Genomic DNA, 22,369 nt, shown 5'->3' with positions numbered 1-22,369 from the left:
AACAAAACTTGGGCGTCCCTTTCAATTCTGCCCCTCCATGGGTTCTTTTTACAAAGCCACGCTAGCAATTCTGGCATGGCAAATGCAATGAAGGCCATAGGAATTGAATGGGCTTCATTGCATTTGCCACAACGGAATCGCTAGGAGCCCTTTGAGAGGTACTGCACCTTTCGGTTCTTCAGTGCTCTGATCCATGTTGATCTCTTTTCATCTCCTTTCTCATACTGAACAGGAACATTCTCCTCTTGACAAATGCCTGGGTGGTACTTTATTATGCTGGATAAATGACACAAAGTACAGCTGCAGAATATCCAGCCTCCCTACTGTCAAACTCCAACTATACAAAAACTCTCCTGGTGTTCTAAGCTAAACTCAGGACTGTTTTCTAGGGACGGGCTGTTGTATTTAATGACATGGGAAATGTCGAAAACATATCCCATGATACCACATGTCAACTAACAAATGAAAATGAGCAGAAAAATACATGACTTTCCAAATTACACACTTTTCTAATAGCATGTATGCACAAACCATCGTGTATGCACAGCACTCTCTTTGTAAACAGTGGACATTTTTTGCAGAGGGCACACTTTTGAAAGAGTGTGCACTCTTTATGACATTGCCACAATACAAAGATGAAGACTAATTAAAAAAAAAACACTGCTGCAAAGAACAAGAGAAACAAAATGAAATGAACATTTTTGGGCTGCTCATCCCTACTGTTTTCAGGAAGTAACAAGAAGCACAATGGATAAAGGCTATCACTCAAAACTTAGGAAATCTCTTTTTCTTTACAGGAAAGGCAGATTTTTGTAATTTCCTCACTCAGAGGTGGAAAAGGAAATTGATGAAACATATCACTTGCCCCTTCTTTTGGGACAATACCTATCTTCAAAGCCTCATAACAAATCCAGAACTGTTGATGCTAATGTTTGCTGAACTATGACAAGGCAGAATTGGTGTGTAGAGCCTGAGCTGTTTCATTAAAACTTGGAGACCATGGGTTAATTTTAGTAAACAATGGAAAAGGTGCCGGTTAACCCCTGAAGAAAAACTCTGCATATATATATATATATCTTTCTCCCGCTGAGTCAAAAGGTACCAAATGTTGCATGTCATAGGCGCCGACTCCGTGGGTGCTGTGGGTGTTCAAGCATCCCCAATATTGTCACCCGCCGGAAGTCAGAAGTTGCCAGCCCAACCGGCCCCGCCCTCTTCTCCCTCAACAGTCCTCCGCTGGTCCGCACTTACCTTCCTGCGTGCCGCCCAGAATTTTAAAAGTCATCTTACCTCGAGGTCCCACCGGCAGCAGTGAAAAATGAGCAGGCTCAGTGCTTCAGCCTTCCCTTCTCTGTCAGCTCTGGTCCTCCCCTTGCAGATACAGGAAATGAGGGCGGGACCAGAGCTGACAGAGAAGGGAAGGCTGAAGCGCCGCGCCTGCTCGCCTTTCACTGTTGCTGCCGGGACCCTGAGGTAAGATGACTTTTAAAATTCTGGGCGGCACACAGGAAGGCGAGGGCGGACCGGCAGAGGACTGTTGTGGGAGAAGAGGTCGGGCTGGAGTCGGACTGGCACTTGGAGGAGAAGGAGGGGGGCCTGGAACTCAGAATAGAGAGAAGGGGGCCTGGAACTCAGAGGAGAGGGAGGAGGAGAAGGAGGGGGGAGAGGGAGGGGGAGGAGGGAAGGGGGGAAGGGGGGAAGGGGAATGTACCACCTGTAAAAAAAAAAAATTCAGCTTCCCCAATCATTTTCAAAAGTTGGCTCCTATGGGGTATGTGACTTATTTGTACCACAATCAGCCCCAGAAATCACATACCCCACTTCAGGTACCTGCAATGTTTAGGCTGTAGAACATGGAAAACCATCAAAATTTCATATTTCCATTCTACTGACTCTATAGCACACAAAATTTTCAAATTGAAAGTCACCCCTCCAAACTTGTATAGCCTTTATCTCTATGGAGGCTGTTTTAGAATGGGTCAGGCATATGTGTCAAAAGCAAGCATACATGTACTTTCCCTTTCTAAATTTGTCATTTACATGTGCACCGATGGATATTTGGCATAGCAATATTTCAATGGGTTCTTACCTACTGCTGTTATTGATGTATGGAATATTGAAGGGGAAGGGGTTCTTGGCCTGGAATTGTTTGTGTGTAACTTCTTTCTATCCCTTATCTTCATAAATCTATAAATGTACATATGATTGTTTCTGTCTATTTACAAGTCTGTGTTCTGATTTTGTTTCAGTTATATAGTTCCATGGATTTTGGAAGAAGATGGCAGTTAGTGCATGAACGAATCACCCCAAATAGGTTCTATTGGTGAGTTATGTTTTTCCTTTACTGCTTCCTGCTTGTAGTAATGTAGCTCCTCACAGTATCAGGCCTTTGATGACTATTTTGATGGATATAATCATTTCTGAGATCAAGCTGTTCTTTAAGGGGCCAATATTTAACCACAACAGTAGTTAAGCACTTCAGCACTTCATATTTGGCTCTGGACCCCCCCCCCCCCTGCCGACGACCCTCTCGACCCTTCCTCCTGCCGCCAACCCGCTGTTGCCTACTTTTGCTGGCGGGAGACCCTAACCCTCGCCAGCCGAGGTCCTTCGTTCTGTTTCTGAGTCTGACATCCTGCACGTTGCAGATCGCAAGGCTTTGTTCTGTTTCTGTTCTGTTCCTGAGTCTGACGTCGACGTCAGCCTCAGTAACAGAATGAAGGAAGAAGAGGACCTCGGCTGGCGGGTTTGGGGTCCCCCGCCAGCAAAGGTAGGCGACGGCAATGGCGGGGGAGGGTTGGCGGTGGGAGGGGGGTTGAGAGGGTCGTCGGCAGGGGGGGGGGGGTCAAGGTTGGTGGTGGTGGCGGCAGTGGCGGGAGGGGGCTAAAATGTGCTCCCTCACCTTGGGCTCTGGACCCCCCTCCCACCGAAGTCTGGCTACGCCCCTGATTCATATAAGCTTGTTGCTAAAAAATAATCTGCAAATTCTGCTCTGAAATTTTTCCAATTAGATTTCAACATAGTAATATAGTAAATGGCGGCAGATAAAGATTTGCATGGTCCATCCAGTCTGTCCAACAGTCACATTCATTATCAAATCGTTATTGGGCAATCTAAAAGTATTATTACATTTTACTCACTAAGGGGATCTTTTATGAAAGCTTAGCTTGAGTAATCTGCAACAGGGACCATTTTATTCCTATGGGCCCTGCTGCAGATAACTCGAGCTAAGCTTTAGTAAAAGACCCCCCTAAGTTCCCCTCCCCCATTGAGATATACAGCACACGATCTGAATACGGTATTAAATATTCATTTTTGATCTCGTTCTGTCTATGCCATTTTTTTTGTTACATTTGTACCCTGCGCTTTCCCACTCATGGCAGGCTCAATGCGGCTTACATGGGGCAATGGAGGGTTAAGTGACTTGCCCAGAGTCACAAGGAGCTGCCTGTGCCTGAAGTGGGAATCGAACTCAGTTCCTCAGGACCAAAGTCCACCACCCTAACCACTAGGCCACTCCTCCACTGTTGCTACTATTTGAGATTCTACATGGAATGTTGCTAGTGGAATAGCAACATTCCATGTAGAATCTCCAATAGTAGCAACATTCCATGTAGAATCTCCAATAGTATCTATTTTATTTTTGTTGCATTTGTACCCTGCGCTTTCCCACTCATGGCAGGCTCAATGCGGCTTACATGGGGCAATGGAGGGTTAAGTGACTTACCCAGAGTCACAAGGAGCTGCCTGTGCCTGAAGTGGGAATTCGAACTCAGTTCCTCAGGACCAAAGTCCACCACCCTAACCACTAGGCCACTCCTCCACTGTTGCTACTATTTGAGATTCTACATGGAATGTTGCTAGTGGAATAGCAACATTCCATGTAGAATCTCCAATAGTAGCAACATTCCATATAGAATCTCCAATAGTATCTATTTTATTTTTGTTACATTTGTACCCCACGCTTTCCCACTTGTGGCAGGCTCAATGCGGCTTACATGGGGCAATGGAGGGTTAAGTGACTTGCCCAGAGTCACAAGGAGCTGCCTGTGCCTGAAGTAGGAATCGAACTCAGTTCCTCAGGACCAAAGTCCACCACCCTAACCACTAGGCCACTCCTCCACTCCAGGGCTTCAGGGCTTGGACCATAAACGTCTGCCCAGAACTGGCCCTACTTCCCAACTACTGGAGTTGCCATCAAAACCCACTCTAACCTATCCTAATTTGTCTTTCCATATACGAGACAGACCGTAGAAGTCCATCAGGGCACTGGCCTTACTTCACCGCTGCTGGAGTTGCGGTTGAAGCCCATTCCAGCCCATCCTGGTCTGTCTTGTGTATAGGAGAAACAGAATGTAGAGGTTCATCCAGCGTTGGCCTCCCTTCCCCACTGCTAGAGCTGCTATCTAAGCTCCACTCTTGCCCATCATAAATGAACTTAGAGCTGCAACTTAAGTCACCACTAAGCTTCATGCCCTCCAGGGATGATGGAATGCTGCGTGCGGCTGCCTTGATTCTGTAATGCTTTGGCGCTTCTGTGTCAAGAGATAGCGTGTGTAATCTTAGGCTGATCAATATTACTACAAACTTTGTTGCGCACTCAAAGCTTTGCAGCCTGCTGCACTCTAGAAACTTTCTCTGGCCTAGGCTGGAAAACAGCACAGGTTCAGAAAGATCTGACACCATATTTCAGAGTTAGAAATGAAGATGCACTGCAGTGGCGTAGCCACAGGTGGGCCTGGGTGGGCCAGGGCCCACCCAACAGTAGCACATGTTTAGCAGTAGCTGATGGGAATTCCAAGCTCTACCAGCTGAAGACTTCCCCCTGATGGTTTTGAAAATGGTGTGCTCCACGTTACTGGCACCTGTGAATGCTCAGTTTTCAGCGCATGCCTGCTGCAGACTGCCAAGGTGGAGAGAAACATTTTCCCAGCAGCTTAGATTTTTTTTTTTTTTGGGGGGGGGGGGGGGGGGGGGAGAACACTTGGTGCCCACCCACTTCTTGCCTAGGCCCACCCAAAATCTGCTGTCTGGCTACGCCCCTTAGATGCAGTAAACACGGTTGGTGTACAGGAACCATGTTGTGCTACAACTGAAGGTTAAAGTGACAACAACCAGGAAGTAGGAAAACAGTGAGATGTAACAATGAGCCACTAGGTGACATCAGTATACGTTTTTTTTTATTGATTTTCATTTAATACAAAGATACAATCTTTGAATAGATACACCAATACTTAAATAGTATTCTTCAACGACAAAAATTATATTAATATAATAAAGTAAAGTATTGGTTTTAAAAGTCCACAAATGAAGGAGAAAATCTAGAATTATACCAAAGGAAGTTGGTCTAATACTCTTAGTTCTACCAAAGAAAATTGAGCAGGAGGTTACCCCTGTCAATTAAACCGCTTATATCTGGTGCTCCCCCTTATTACTTTGCATATTGAGAAAATTTCGCAACTGTTCTGGTTCAAAGAAAACATATCTGTATGAGGAGAGACTTGTTGACCTGAACATGTATACCCTGGAGGAAAGGAGAAACAGGGGTGATATGATACAGACGTTCAAATATTTGAAAGGTATGAATCCGCAAACGAACCTTTTCCGGAGATGAGAAGGCGGTAGAACGAGAGGACATGAAATGAGATTGAAGGGGGGCAGACTCAGGAAAGATTTCAGGAAGTATTTTTTCACAGAGAGAGTGGTGGATGCTTGGAATGCCCTCCCGCGGGAGGTGGTGGAGAGGAAAACCGTAACGGAATTCAAACATGCGTGGGATAAGGAATCCTGCTCAGAAGGAAGGGATCCCCAGAAGCTTAGCCGGTGGTGGGAGGCAGGGCTGGTGGTTGGGAGGCGGGGATAGTGCTGGGCAGACTTATACGGTCTGTGCCCTGAAAAAGACAGGTACAAATCAAGGTAAGGTACACACAAAAAAATGGCACATGTGAGTTTATCTTGTTGGGCAGACTGGGTGGACCGTGCAGGTCTTTTTCTGCCGTCGTCTACTATGTTACTATATCTCTTGTCTTTAAAGAGTAGTAAACACTTGTAAGGAAATCTCAATTGGAAACTAGCATTTATCCCAATAGATTCTTGTTTCATGTCCAGAAACTTCTTCCTCCTCTGTTCCGTTCATCTAGAAATGTCTGGGAAAATTGAAACTTTACTTCCCTTAAATTCAGGATGGATATTCTTAAAATAAAGCCTTAATAAGGCCTCTTTATCTTGAAGGAATACAAATGAAACAATTAGGGTTGCTCTAGTTTCAATTTCCTCTTTGGATTGTTCCAAAAGGTCCGTTATGTCCAATGCTTCTAATATATTATCCTGTTGTATTGGATCATTTTGTTGTCGCTTGGATTTTACTTCTACATAATAAAGTCTCTGTAGAGGTGGTAGGGATTGTTCTGAATACTTGTAAATCTCTTTTAGGAATTTGAAAAACATATCTCTTGGAGTAACATAATGTGATTGTGGAAAATTTAATATACGAAGATTTAAAATTTCTTGACAAATTCTCTAAATTTTCTATTTTCCGATGCAATAATAATCGATCTCCAGAGAATTGGGCTTGCTGTTGACATCAGTATACATTAACACAGGGGTGGACAACAATGGCTCTTGAAGGCCACAACCCAGTCAGGTTTTCAAGATTTCCACAATGAATATATATGATATCTATTTGTATACAATGGAAGCAGAATATGCAAAACAATCTCTTGCATATTCATTGTGAAAATCTTGAAAACCTGTATCAAATCAAGGATTCGGATATTGCTTTAAAGATTGTTTATTCACACATCAATAGACACACACGTATTACATAACACTCTTATGCAGTATACATACATCACCAGAGGATTGTAGCCTTCATCTGAGCTGCAACAGCAATCGGGGAAGCACCGATGACCGCCCAGAGATCTGCGGGAAAATCCCACACTGGAGAGGCGTCCCTCGAACCAGGTACAGAGCTTCTGTTTCAGCCAGGGGCTTCCCCTCTTTTTATAACAGATCACAAACAAGTATGCCTGGGACAGAACAATGAAGTGACCAAACTACATCCCTCTCCCACAGGTACACTCTGATGAAACACCAGCTGTTGGACCTGTTTACTCAGTTCTCAGCACACTCCTGTAGTGAGTTACCCAACCAGTGGCGTACCAAGGGGGGGGGGTGGTCTGCCCCGGGTGCACGCCGCTGGGGGGGGGGGTGCCACAGCGCGCGCCTGTCTGCTCCCAGTTCGCTACGCTCGCTAAATTCTCTCGTTCGCTGCCTCCTTCTGCAGGTTACTTCCTGTTCCGGGGCAGAGGGCGGGAGCTGCAGCGAACGAGAGAATTTAGCGAGCGTAGCGAACTGGGAGCAGACAGGCGCGCGCTGCGGCACCCCCCCCCAGCGGCGTGCACCCGGGGGGGGGGGTATCATTTCGCGGGGGGGGGGGCGCTGCACCCGGGGGGGGGGGGGGCGCATCGACGATCCACCCCGGGTGCCGTCGAGGCTAGGAACGCCACTGTACCCACCTGTCAAACAAATATTCTGGTAGCAAAACAAACATTCTGCATGTCAACAAACAAATATTCTGGGTCAGCATAAGTATCATATATCATAAGTATCATACTCCAACACAGGGTTGGGGCCCTCAAGGACCATAGTTGCCCACCCCTGCATTAACATCTGTAACAGTAATAGCCAAGCCCATCTGGACTGCATCTTTAGCATACAGGGAGGTCCTGCCCCATTGCATGGTTCTTTTCACATTCATTTAGATTCTCTTATGCTAAGTGACCTGTTTAAAAACAAAAAAGGGGCTTTCCTCAGAAGTGAAATTTACAATTAAATTCAACTACATTAATGAAGCATGAATTACATTCTCTCCATGTAAAAGAAAACAAAACACATATGTCTTTATTCAAATAAAGCACAGACAGGTGTTTTGTGTGAAGAACGAAATCAATTTATGCATCTGTGACATATATCCATGAAAGATGTTAGAAATTAGCATTGCAAATTAATTTTCATTCGCCTCCTCCCTGTCTTGTAGCTTTCTTCTTCTTTATCACTGTCAGAGGAAATAGTTTTCTCTCTTTTAAATCAATTCTTTAAGCAGCATTCGCTGATCTGACCTGGATTTTTCTAGATAGAAAGCAAAGATTTAGGAGCAGGTTCTACGCTATGATTCAAAAACTGAAAACTCTCCGGTGTCCCTGGACATCTCTTGACAATAAAGAAAGCCGCTACACATGTAAGCAGGACATGTGATTTTCAATGTTTTCATTTTGTCATTTACACTGCTCCTTGCCGTCTACGTTATTGCTAATATAGGGCCCCTTTTACTAAGCCGCGTTAGGCTCAACGCGGGCCCAACATGCGCCGAAATGAACTTACTGCCCGACTACTACGTGCCTCTTGTGGTAATTTCATTTTTGGCACGCTTCCGCTATGCACCTCTGGAAGATATATTTTTTATTTTCGGACGCACATAGCGGATGTGATCCAAGTGGCATCTGATGCGCGTAGTTCCTTACCGCGCGGATTCTTTACCGCTAGGTCTATGGCTGGCGGTAAGGTCAGACACCCAAAATGGACATGCAGCAATTTTGATTTTGCCGACAAGTCCATTTTGGGGGGGGGGGGGGGGGGAAGGCATTTTTGATACGTGCGCTGAAAAATATTTCTGCGCGCACCCAAAACCTGCACCTACACTATCGCAAGACACTTTTTACCGTGGCCTAGTAAAAGGACCCCATAAATGTTTACAGAGTTATAACAGTCATATAAAGGGATTACATTTATGCATTAATCTTTTGTAAAATAATTTTAAATCTGAATCTGCTGCTTGGATAACTAAGGGCCTCTTTTACTAAGCCACATTAGGCTCTACGTGTGCCCAACGCATGCCAAAATGAACTTACCACCCGACTACTGCGTGCCTCTTGCAGTAGTTTCATTTTTGGCGCGTGTCCGCTATGTGCCTCTGGAAAATATTTTTTATTTTCGGATACGTGTAGCAGACGCGCGCCAAGTGGCATCTGATGCTCATAGGTCCTTACCGTGCAGATTCCTTACCGCTAGGTCTATGGCTGGCGGAAAGGTCAGACATCCAACAACTTAAAACCTGGCTTTTCACAAATGTCTCTGTTCCAAAAGCCAGTAACCACCGATTGGACCAGAGCTTTTCTATGCAGATGCTGTTGGCTGCATTCTTTCACTTTTGACATTGGACCTAATTTTTCTTTTAAACATAGGTATTGCAGTACATGCTTTGAATCTGTGAAAGTATTGTAGAAACCTCTGTGCTGCCAGTCAACATAGCATTGTGAAGTTTGCTGAGTAAGCTTGGGAAGCACTTATGTAAGGTGGTTGTATGACTACTTTTAGGGGTTCACTTTGCTTTTTACCCCTATTAGTTTTTTTTACCCCTGACGCAGCCTGAGGGCGAAACGTGGCCACGTCGGGTAACTTGTAATAAACCACTTCTTCTGTTACCCTCCTGTGCTTAGTATCGAATGCATAATATTTCCATGTATTATAAGTAATGGAATCATATATTGTAGAGCTGTACCATGAAGAATTTAGTAGGCCGGGCGACATCATTTGAAAATAGAGTGAGCCTCCTTTGGTAACCAATGGAGGGTATGTAAAAATAGCGTAACACTTTCAAACCTGGAAGTATTTCAGATCAGACGTACCTCGGTATTTTACAGTGTCTGAAGCCTGTGATGAATAGTTTCATTACAGCCAACATAGAGTCATTATTGTTGATCAATAAACCTTCTAGACCACATACAGCATCAAGGTCTCTTTGAGTCGCCTTCGCTGTTCTCTTAATAGTCTAAATGCCCCATCAATAATGTCTGAACAATCAGCTGAAAGGCTTTTTGAGTCAAAACAAGATCTTATACATCTTCATTTCCATTGAAAACCAAATACCTTAACTCCCAATGGCCCCTTTTCCCAAGCTGCAGCAAAAGGGGGCCTGCGTTGGCGGCGGCATGTGTATTACATGTGCGCCGAGACCCCCTTTTATGGCAGCTGGTAAAAGGGCCTTCAGGAAATGGCTGGGCGGCAAGTAAAGCACTTGCCACACGGCCATTTCGGGGGGGGGGGGGAGGAGGCCTTACCGCCAGCCATTGAGGTGGCGGTAATGGCTCCCGCGCTAGCCCGGCAGCGACCAGGCAGTGCGTGGCGCTGCCCGATTACTGCTGGGTAGTATCCGGCACTACGAATTTGCATAGTGCCGGAAATGACGGCGCAGTAGGGGTGGAAAGTCTCGCCGGGCTGCTGCGTTAGCCCGGTGGTACTTCCTAAATAGCGATCCACTTAGTAAAAGGAGCCCAATGTTTGTACATGAGGCTTAAAAAACAGAGAACTGTCCAGAGTAATACCAGTCATTATCTGGCCATGGAAAAAATGGCCTTAGCATGTGGGAAAGATCCACGTAAGGTTGCGATAAGGCTGCTTTTTGCCACAGCTTTGTCAAAGGGCCCTTGTATAGAAGACCCCCCTCCCTGGTGTCGCTCAGGGGCCTAAGTACATCTGATCGAGGCCCAGTCCATGGACAGTGCTAGGGCGGTAGCGTCCCCCGGCGCGCTGGGCCCGGGTCTTCTTGGAGTCGGGTTGTTTGGGAATGCAGCCCAAAGTGGGTGGTAAACTTCATCTAAGGCTAAATTCTAGCACGAGACCAATAGCGAACAAGTACTATAAGGGAAAGGTCATTTTACTAAACTGAGTTAGGCACTAATACATGGGAAAAGTGCAGTACACGCTCAGACGTCCTGCGGTAATAGTGAAATCTGTGTGTGCTAACCATGTACTAAGGACCTGATTCTATATATGCTGCCTGAAAAATAGGCACCAAAAAAATGTCTGCCTAGGCGTATTCTATAAATCACACCTAAATCTAGGCACAGTTTATAGAATACACATAGGGGGTTTATAGAATACACCTAGCGGCCATGATGGCACCTAAGTCTAAGTGCATCCATTTAAAAAACAATGTCTAAGTTAGGTGTAGAGCAGGTATATTCTATAACCCTGCGGGTATTTTTTCAGGATGTCCATGACCTGCCCATTCCATGCTCATAGCCGTGTCCCTTTTTCTGCAGCGTGTATTAGAATTTACGCGCACCACTTAGCAGTATGCTTAGTGAGTTGTGTGCAGTAAATTCTAAATAATGCCAATTAGTGTCAATAATTGCTTGATAAGTGCTGTTATCAATGCTGATTATCTTGTTAAGGTAAGTTATATTGCATGAACAAATCCAGAATACGACTGGATTTCCTCACGCAATTTCTGTTGAACTATATAGAATGTGGGGGTAAATGGTTTTTTTTTTCTCATTTTTATAAGGAGATGTGTCATGGACAGAGAGTGGGCAATCCTGCATTAACCAGTTTGTGCATCCTCATTACCGCATGTTAAATAGTTAAGTAGGGATAATGCAGGAGCCCTTACTGCCTTCAAAATGAGTGGTGATAAGTGCTTAAATGGTTAATTTTAAAATATGGCTGTGTATTAATGACCACTTAGGGGTCCTTGTACTGAGCCACGGCAAAATGTGGCCTGCAGTAGTGTGGGCACATGTTTCTGGCATGCGCCGGGCCACTTTTTAACCGTGTCAGGGTAGCCGTATCTCAAAAAAGATATAGAGGAATTAGAAAAGGTGCAGAGAAGGGCGACGAAAATGATAAAGGGGATGGGACGACTTCCCTTTGAGGAAAGGCTAAAGTGGCTAGGGCTCTTCAGCTTGGAGAAAAGGCGGCTGAGGGGAGATATGATAGAGGTCTATAAAATAATGAGTGGAGTTGAACGGGTAGATGTGAAGCGTCTGTTCACGCTTCCCAAAAATACTAGGACTAGGGGGCATGCGATGAAGCTACAATGTAGTAAATTTAAAATGAATCGGAGAAAATTTTTCTTCACTCAACGTGTAATTAAACTCTGGAATTTGTTGCCAGAGAATGTGGTAAAGGCGGTTAGCTTAGCGGAGTTTTAAAAGGTTTGGACGGCTTCCTAAAGGAAAAGTCCTTACACCGTTATTAAATGGACTTGGGGAAAATCCACTATTTCTGGGATAAGCAGTACAAAATATTTTGTACTTTTTTGGGATCTTGCCAGGTATTTGTGATCTGGATTGGCCACTGTTGGAAACAGGATGCTGGGCTTGATGGACCTTTGGTCTTTCCCAGTATGGCAATACTTATGTACTTATGTAAGGGCTTTTTTTTCAATGGGCCGGGAAAAGGGCCTGCAGTAAAATAGAAACTAGTGCATGCCTATTTACATCCTGAGCCCTTAACACTACCCACTGATCTAGTGGTAAGAGCTCATGTGCTACATGCACGGTGACCGGTCGGAACGCGCCAACTGCCAATTAATGCTGCGCGGGGTAGGAAATTTAAGAAATAATTTGAACCAGCAGAATTGGTCCACAGCAAATCTGAAATTACTGCTAAGGGGGTGTGCTAGCCTGGCGGTAGTCTCTTTTTGGAACGCGCTACATGCGGGTAGACCTTACCGCACTTTTGTAAAAGGGCCCCTCAATAGTGTAAGAGGAAACTTTTAGCAACAACATTGATAAAAATTAAAATTCAAAGATAAAGAAATAATATTAATTCAAAATCAGATATCAACTAATTATCAAAAACAGGACAAAAAAGACGCGAACAGTCATGACCGCGGCAGTATTTGAGCAAAGAAACTGCACACGTTTGACTCAGTTGTTATCATCGGTCATAAAAAAATATTCTGATTTCATTTTTTTAACTTTATATGTGCATCAAAATACTCTTTCAAAATGTCTTAATCGTCAGAAAAAAACCTCAAGCACTTAGCCTAACAATCCCTCATGATTATGTTCTAATCGTCAGAAAAAAAAAATTTAAAGCACTATCAGAAAAAAAAAAAACATCTTAAGCACTTAGTCTAAAAAATCCCTGATACTTAGGGCATTTTGAAAGAGCATTTTGGTGCACATATAAAATTAAAAAAAAAAAATAGAATCAGGACGTTTTTTTATGACCGATGATAAAAACTGAGACAAACAAACACAGTTTCATTCCTCAAATACTGCCACGGCCGTGACTGTTCAGGTCTTTTTCCTCCTGTTTATGATAATTAGTTGATATTTGATTTTGAGTTAGTTATTTTTTTAAGCTTTGAATTTCATGTACTAATGGCAACATTAGCACATAGCTATTAATGCAAAAAAATAGAAAAAAGTCATTTTTCTGCCATGATAAAAATGGCCTTAGTTAGTATGCAGGAAACACCCACGTGGCCACTTTCTACTGCAGCTTAATAAAAGGACCCCTAAACTAATTACCCAAATGATACAGCTGAGTATATATGTTCATAAATAGCTAGTTTCATGTCGTATACATCTCTCTCCCATCATATCCATAATTTAAGAAGTCCTATTACCAAAGTACGATCCAATTTTGCACTGATCATATGATAAGTGTACATATTCTTTATTTATTCAAGTTGTTTTAATAAAAAAAATACTCCACACAATGAAAAATTCTAAGCAGATAAAAAATGATATGGGGCTTTTGCCAAAAGACCCATTAGAAGAGACCATTGGATCCCTTTTACCAAGCTGCGGCAAAAGGGGGCCAGCGCTGACGTCGGTGTGTGTTATACACGCTTGCCGAGGCCCCCTTTACTGCAGCTGGTAAAAGGTAAGTCTCGCTTTCCTACATGAAATGGCCGGGCAGCAAGTAAAGCACCATTGAGGTGGCGGTAAGAGCTCCCGTGTTAACCCAGTGGTAACCGGGCAGCTCGCAGCACTGCCCGATTACTGTTGGGTACACAGAGGAACACTATATAGAAAAAGGATGGAATCCAATTAAAGCAAAACTTAAATGACCTCATGGCTGGAGCGAGCTTTGACCGCAGCTCCAGAGGTTGGGAATTAAGACCAATGCCGGGCAGACTTCTATGGTCTGGGTCCCGTAAATGGCAAATACAGATCAGGATCAAGGTTGGAGTGGGCTTTGATGACAACTCCAGTAGTTGAAAAGTAGGACCAGTGTCTGGCAGACTTCTGTGATCTTCGTTCCAAAATTGGCAGGGAGAGATAGAGATTAACAGGGGCATTTTCGAAAGAAAAGGGCGCCCATCTTTCGACACAAATTGGGAGATGGGCGTCCTTCTCCCAGGGTCGCTCAAATCGGCATAATCGAAAGCTGATTTTGGGCGTCCTCAACTGCTTTCTGTCACGGGGACGACCAAAGTTCCCGGGGCTGTGCCGGCAGTGTACCAAAGGCGGGACGGGGGCGTGCTTAAGAGATGGGCGTCCACGGCCGATAATGGAAAAAAGAAGGGCACCCATTTGGCCGACTTTACTTGGTCCCTATTTTTTCACGATCAAGCCTTGAAAAGGTGCCCAAACTGACCAGATGACCTCCCCTTACTCCCCCAGTGGTCACTAACCCTCTTCCACCCTAAAAAAATGTTTTTCAAAATATTTTTTTGCCAGCCTCAGATGTCATACTCAGCTCCATGACAGCAGTATGCAAGTCCCTGGAGCAGTTTTAGTGGGTGCAGTGCACTTCAGGTAGGCGGACCCAGGCCCATCCTCCCCCTACCTGTTACACTTGTGGTGGTAAATGTGAGCCCTCCAAAACCCACCCGAAACCCACTGTACCCACATGTAGGTGCCCCCCTTCACCCATAAGGGCTATGGTAGTGGTGAACAGTTGTGGGGAGTGGGTTTTGGGGGGGATTTGGGGGACTTAGCACCCAAGGGAAGGGAGCTATGTACCTGGGAGCAATTAATGACGTCCACTGCAGTGCCCCTTAGGGTGACCGGTTGATGTCCTGGCATGTGAGGGGGACCAGTGCACTACAAATTCTGGCTCCTCCCACGGCCAAATGGTTTGGATTTGGCCGGTTTTGAGATGGGCATCCTCGGTTTCCATTATCGTCGAAAGCCGAGGCCGGTCATCTCTAAGTCTGGCGATCTCAACATTTAGGTCGACCATCTCTAAGGTTGACCTAAATGTTGAGATTTGGCCAACCCCGACCGTATTGTTAGAATTAAAGATGGCCGCCCATCTTGTTCGCTAATACGGTTGGCTCCGCCCCTTCCTGGGGCTGTCCCCAGAGATGGGCGCCCTTAGAGATGGGCGCCCCATTCGATTATGCCCCTCCACGTATACAAATAACAATAAACCCTAGGTTCTTCAGATTCATTAAAAACACCTTGAATGCAAAACCACCATTTCTTTTGTTTGTTATCATATATTTATTTATTTGTATTTATTTGTTGCATTTATATTCCACATTTCCCCACCTATTTGCAGGCTCAGTGTGGCTTACATTGTACCGCGTTTGCTAACTCCGGTAGAGAAAGAAGTACAAAGTGATGGTATAGTCGAATGAGGTTCATATGTTACAGACACATTGTGAATCAGAGAATGAGAATTATATAGTGTTCATTACGACCTTTAGTTACATTGTGTTGCAGGGTTCAGGCACTTAAGTTGGGTCGGTAGGATATACCTTATTGAACAGGTTGGTCTTTAGTAGCTTCCTAAAGTTGAGGTGGTCATACGTTGTTTTCACAGTTTTTGGTAATGCGTTCCACAGTTGTGTGCTTATGTAGGAGAAGCTGGATGCATAGGTTGATTTGTATTTGAGTCCTTTACAGCTTGGGTAGTGGAGATTTAGGTATGTCTGTGTTGATGCGACTGTGTTTCTGGTTGGTAGGTCTATGAAGTCGGTCATGTATCCCGGGGCTTCACCATAAATAATTTTCTGAACCAGGGTGCAGATCTTGAAAGCAATAAGTTCTTTGATTGGGAGCCAGTGCAATTTTTCTCGGAGGGGTTTGGTGCTTTTGAATCGCATTTTGCCAAATATGAGTCTGGCTGCTGTGTTTTGAGCGGTCTGAAGTTTCTTTATGAGCTGCTCTTTGCATCCCGCATAGATGCCATTGCAGTAGTCAGCGTGGCTTAGTACCATTGATTGTACCATGTTGCGGAATATTTCCCTCGGGAAGAATGGTTTCACGTGTTTGAGTTTCCACATTGAGTGGAACATTTTCTTGGTTGTAGAGTTCACTTGGCTCTTGAGTGTAAGGTTACGGTCGATTGTAACCCCGAGGATTGACAGGCTGTCTGATATAGGGAGGGTGTGATTTGGTGTATTTAAATTTGTGAGTTTGTTCATGTTATGTAGGGATGAGAGGATGAGGCAATGTGTTTTTTCTGTGTTGAGGTTTAGTTGGAACGCATTTGCCCATGAGGTCATGGTGTTCATGCTGCAATTGATTTCACTGGTGATTTCTGTCAGGTCATGTTTGATAGGAATGCATATTGTAACATCGTCTGCATAGATGAATGGGTTGAAGCCTTGGGTGGATAGGGACTTTGCTAGCGGGGTCATCATTAAGTTGAAGAAGATCGGTGATAGTGGTGATCCTTGAGGTACTCCGCAATCTGCTTTCCATGGTAGTGATATTTTTGAGTTAGATTTCACTTGGTATGTTCTGGTGGTTAGGAAGCCCTTGATCCAGCTGAGTATGTTTCCACCAATCCCGAAGTAGTCTAGGAGTCTTAATAGTATATTATGGTTTACCATGTCGAATGCACTAGACATGTCGAATTGGAGGAGAAGTATGCTTTTGCCTATTGCTATTTCTTGCTTGATTTGGCCAGGAGGGTGGTTTGTACTGTTTCGGAGCTGTGGAGGGGGCGAAATCCAGATTGTGATTCATGTAGTATGGAGAATTTGTTTATGTAGGTAGTGAGTTGTTTGGTTACCATACTTTCCATCAGTTTGACTGCTAGTGGGATAGATGCTACTGGGTGGCAGTTGGTAAGTTCATTTGTCTTTTTTTTTTGGTATCTTTTGGTATAGGGGTGAGTAGGATGTTACCATTTTCCTTCGGGAAGAAGCCTTGTTGGAGCATGAAGTTTAGATGGGATTTGAGGTCTGTTATGAAGCAGTCAGGGGCGGAATTTATCAGGTAACTGAGGCAGGTGTCCAGTTGCAGTGAGTGTTGGTGAACCTATGGATCGCATGGGTAATTGTTTCGGTCGAGAGGAGAGCGAAGTTTGACCAGATTCAATCCGCTGGGTATTCTCCTGAGGTTGGGTCCATGCCGTAAATGAATCTTTCGATGTCGGTATTTTCTTTGTATTTTTTTCCAAGCGTTGAGTGTATGATCATTTTTGTTTTTTGTCCATGCTCGTTCAAGCTTCCTGGTTTGTGTATTTAGTTCTTTCAGTTCGGCGTTGAACCATGGTATTGGGTTGTGTCTTCATGATGTTCTTGTTTGTAAGGGTGCTATTTCATCTAGTATGCTTCTGCATCTTTTGTCCCATTCAGAGAGGTAGTGTATGGAGTCAGTATCTGCTGACCATTTGTTATTGTATATCTGTTGCCAGAAAGTTTTTGGATCAATTTGGCCTCTTGTGCTGTAGGTTGTATGGTCTTGTGTACGGTATGAGCCCTTCTTACGCCAGTTTAGGGATAGGTTTAGTTTGTAGTGATCAGTCCAAGGTGCTTCTGTCCAGGGGGCGGGGTGAGAGTGAGGGCGGGGCAGGGTGCAAAAGGGGCATGGTGTGGGCAGGGCAGGGGGCATGACATGTGTCCTCTTTTTCAGAGGACAAAATATAGTAACCATAATGAGGAAGGACCTAGCAAAGCTAGAGGAATGGATCAATATTTGACAACTAAGGTTTAATCCCAAAAATGCAGGGTCATGCGCTTTGGTCGCAAAAATCCGAGGGAACGATACAGTATAGGGGGGTGTAGTGCTTCAGTGTGTGAAGGAAGAGTGGGACTTGGGGGTGATTGTGTCGGAAAACCTTAAAGCTTTCAAACAGGTAGAAAAAGCGACGGCCAAAGCCAGAAGGATGCTTGGGTGCATGAAGAGAGGCATGACCAGCAGGAAAAAGGAAGTGATAGTGTCTCTGGTGAGGCCTCATTTGGAGTACTGCGTGCAGTTCTGGAGACCGCACCTATGGAAAGATATAAACAGGATGGACTCAGTCCAGAGGGCGGCTACAAAATTAGTAAGCGGTCTTGAATGCAAAAATTATAGGGACAGGCTTATGAACCTCAACATGTATACGCTGGAAGAGAGGAGGGAGAGAGGAGACATGATAGAACGTTTAAACATCTCAAGGACATTTATGTATAGGAAGAGAGCCTTTTTCAAATGAAGGAGAGCTCTGGAATGAGGGGGCCTATGACAAAGTTAAGAGGGAATAGGCTTAGGAGTAATCTAAGGAAGTATTATTTCACAGAAAGGGTGGTGGAGGCGTGGAATGGCCTCCCGGCGGAGGTGGTGGAGTGGAGGACTGTTCCAGAATTTAAAAAGGCATGGGATAAGCATGGGGGATCGCTTAGGAACAAGAAGAATTAGGGGTTACAGAGGATGGGCACACTGGATGGGTCATATGGCCTTTATCTGCCGTCATGTTTCTATGTTTCTAAACAGAGAGGAAACAATTTTCAAAGACGTTTACTTGGACAAAAACCTATTTACCTATTTTGGCAGATTGATGGCACTGGATATTCTTTCCATAAAAAAAAAATAAAATAAAATAAACCAGTGGTTCTCACCTGAGTCTGTGGGACCTCCAAGACAGTGTAGTTATCAGAATGAAAATGCATGAGAAATGTTTGCATATATTGGGGCTAAGAATAATGTTCACGTATGCAAATATACTTCATACATATTTATTGATTTAGTTGAGGGGGAGGGAGCAAGGAGGGCTGTAGAACATGGTCGAGAGCTGCTGCACTAAACCCAAACACTATGCATGATATTCAGAATTGATTTGGGGTAATAAACATACAATTCCAGCCTCGAAACTCCTCCTCGCCTTTTTGTTGTGCAAATTGTTCAATTTTCCGACTACACGATGTTTATTGTTTCACATCCAAGAACATCTGCAGCTGTTCATCAAGTCATTTGCATATCATTTCTGCTAATCATGAGCACTGAATGCTAATTTGTACAAATGTGTAGTGTTGTTTTTAGCTTGATTTTAATATTTGCAACTGTAATTATTTCCCTTCTGCATCAGGGAATTCCTCCTGGCTTCACAAAGTTTTATTTTGCCACCACAGACTGTAGTGCGCTGCGCGCAGGATATGCAGGAACCGGTCAGCACATATCGGTACTGAGCATTTGGAAGATTAGTTACCAGAATTTGGTTCAAGGGCTTATAACTGTTTATGATACACGGGAGAAATACGCGCTCCTGTGATCACTTCGGCTCCAGTTTTATGCCCGTTCAATCTACTTAAATACTGTTGATTTCTGCTGGATACCTTGAAAGATGGGGCATGTTTTTAACCTAAGAGATGTAGTCCTTTAATTCCTTTTCCCATTCTGCTTTTTTAAAGAGACACTGCCATGCAACCAATGTTCCCTCTAAGCTGTGAGGTAGTTCTCCGGCTACATTCCTGCTGGCGGTGGAATTGTTTCAATATTACCTAAGTTTTAGAAGTCTTTTAAGAACACATTTCTTCTGTCTGGCTTTTCTGAATACAAAGAACTCTTGGGTCCTTTTACGAAGTTGTGTAGGTGCCTATCCTGCTTATAATCGAACGAGAAAAACGCCCAAGTTCCGACCTAAACCGGGAGATGGACGTTTATCTCACAAAAACGAATAACGCGGTATAATCGAAAGCCGAACTTGGACGTTTTCAACTGCACTCCATCGCGGAAGCGTACAAAGTTGACGGAGGCGTGGTGAAGGCGGGACTGGGGCATGGTTATCACCCGAACAGAGATGGGCGCCTTTCGCCGATAATGGAAAAAAAGTATGCGTTTGTAGCTAGAATTTAGGGCACTTTTCCTGGACCCTGTTTTTTCACGAATAAGGCCCCCAAAAGTGCCCTAAATGACCAGATTACCACCAGAGGGAGTCGGGGATAACCTCCCCTTACTCCCCCAGTGGTCACTAACCCCCTCCCACCACAAAAAAATGATGTTTCACAACTTTTTATTTTCACCCTCAAATGTCATACCCACCTCCCTGGCAGCAGTATGCAGGTCCCTGGAGCAGTTGTTAGGGGGTGCAGTGGACTTCAGGCAGGTGGACCCAGGCCCACCCCCCCCTACCTGTTACAATTGTGCTGCTTAATGCTTAGTCGTCCAACCCCCCCAAACCCACTGTACCCACATGTAGGTGCCCCCCTTCACCCCTTAGGGCTATAGTAATGGTGTAGACTTGTGGGCAGTGGTTTTTGAGGGGGATTTGGGGGGCTCAACACACAAGGGAAGGGTGCTATGCACCTGGGAGCTCTTTTACCTTTTTTTTTTTTTTTTTGTAAAACTGCCCCCTAGGGTGCCCGGTTGGTGTCCTGGCATGTGAGGGGGACCAGTGCACTACGAATCCTGGCCCCTCCCACGAACAAATGCCTTGGATTTATTCGTTTTTGAGTTGGGCGCTTTCATTTTCCATTATCACTGAAAAACAAAAACGCCCAGCTCACAAATTGTCGAATAAAACATGGACGTCTATTTTTTTCGAAAATACGGTTCGGTCCGCCCCTTCACGGACCCGTTCTCGGAGATGAACGCCCATGGAGATAGACGTTTTCGTTTGATTATGCCCCTCCACGTGTACCCAATATGTGCCAGCTCAGAGTTACTGCCCAGCTACTGCATGGCCCGAGCGTAATTTCATTTTTTTACACTCGCCCATTACACGCACCAGAAAATATATTTTATTTTCTGGCGCATGGCGAAAATTGGGCGGTAACTCCGACTTGATGCACGTAGGTGATTACCGCATAGTTAACGCGAGAGACCTTACTGTTAAGTCAATTGCTGGCGGTAAGGTCTCAGACCCAAAATGGATGTGCAACAATTTTTATTTTGCCGCATGTCTGTTTTTAATGGATCTGCGCGTGCCCAAAGTCCTTGCCTATGCTACTGCAGGCCATTTTTCAGCGCACCTTAGTAAAAAGACTTCTCTATTGGAATTTTACTCACACCCTTTTTGTTAATCTTGCTTCCCATCTAGTCCTGCCTAATTATGCTCTCACCCATCCACCCTTAATTATTTGTTTGTCCTTGAGATAGTCTAAATCCCTGGTTACTTACTGCACATGTATTAATTTGCTTCTTGAACTTATTGTAATTTCTGTTATGTGGAAGGGCATAATCGAACGGGGCGGCGCCCAAGTTTTCATGAGGGCGTCCTCGCAGGATGGCCCCGTAAAGGGGCAGGGCAACCCATATTATCGAAACAAGATGGGCGTCCATCTTTCGTTTCGATAATACGGTCGGGGACGCCCAAATCATGAAATTTAATTCGACCTTAGAGATGGTCATCCTTAGGTCATTTTTGAGATGGTCGTACCCGGTTTTCGGCGATAATGGAAACCGAGGACGCCCATCTCCTAAGCACGCCGCAGTCCCGCCTTCACTACACTGCCGACACGCCTCCATGAACTTTGGTCGTCCCCGCGACGGAAAGCAGTTGAGGGCGCCCAAAATTGGCTTTCGATTATGCCGATTTGGGTGACCTTGCGAGAAGGACGCCCATCTCCCGATTTCTGTCGGAAGATGGGTGCCCTTCTCTTTCGAAAATTCACCTGATTCTGTATATTAATATGTTTTATTCACTTTATTGTTTATTTGTAAGCCACATTGAACTTGAGTCTATTTTGGGCTAATGTGGGGTATAAATGTCATGAATGCATGAATGAATATCACATTTTCAATAGAGGGGCAGGCAAGTTCTACAGGACTCCAGAGGATCTGAATATCCCTGGTGATTGAAAACACGTTATTAAAGCATCGCCCTCTGCTGGCGGGAATAAGGCTGCAGGACTCCCACACAGCTGAGAGGTATCATTGCATGCAATTTAGGTAAAGCTGTCAACCTGGAGCTGGTAAAAGCTAGGAAAACATGGAAGAGTGTTTTAGCTTTTGTGTGGATCTGAAGGACATGGAAATGCACTGGCAAGTCCAATCTTGTAAATTAGAGCATCTATAAAAGACTAGGATTTGCCTAGGTCAAAATTGATCTTTATATTTCTCAATTTTTGGACTTTTTTCAGTTTTAATACAATATATTTAATGCACATTAAAACTTTCTAATGCATGCTATTTGACTTAACGGTGTTAATTCATATGCTAATATATTTTAAACCAATTTAGTATGTACTAAGTTTTTTTAAAGAGCAGTAATGAACTGAAAGGTAAATTGTGCCAAACGAATCTCATTGAATTCTTTGACTGGGTGACCGTAGAATTGAATCATGGACGTGCTATAGACGTAATCTACTTAGATTTCAGCAAAGCTTTTGACACGGTTCCCCACAGGAGGCTCTTGAATAAACTTGACAGGCTGAAGATAGGACCCGACGTGGTGAACTGGATTAGGAACTGGT

At 44.4% G+C, this 22,369-nt stretch overlaps 1 protein-coding gene across 1 annotated transcript in view; it reads left to right on the top strand.

Moving 5' to 3' along the window:
* Window positions 1–22,369, top strand: part of SORCS3 (sortilin related VPS10 domain containing receptor 3) — an 831,591-nt gene that overhangs the window by 311,903 nt on the left and 497,319 nt on the right. The window contains exon 5 of the mRNA XM_030204719.1: window positions 2,250–2,323. Coding sequence (XP_030060579.1) covers window positions 2,250–2,323 — 74 coding nt within the window. The remainder of the gene's footprint in view (window positions 1–2,249; window positions 2,324–22,369) is intronic.

Source organism: Microcaecilia unicolor, chromosome 5 (genome assembly GCF_901765095.1).
Source record: "Microcaecilia unicolor chromosome 5, aMicUni1.1, whole genome shotgun sequence".
Taxonomy (NCBI): domain Eukaryota; kingdom Metazoa; phylum Chordata; class Amphibia; order Gymnophiona; family Siphonopidae; genus Microcaecilia; species Microcaecilia unicolor.
This window is presented reverse-complemented; position numbering and strand designations above follow the sequence as displayed.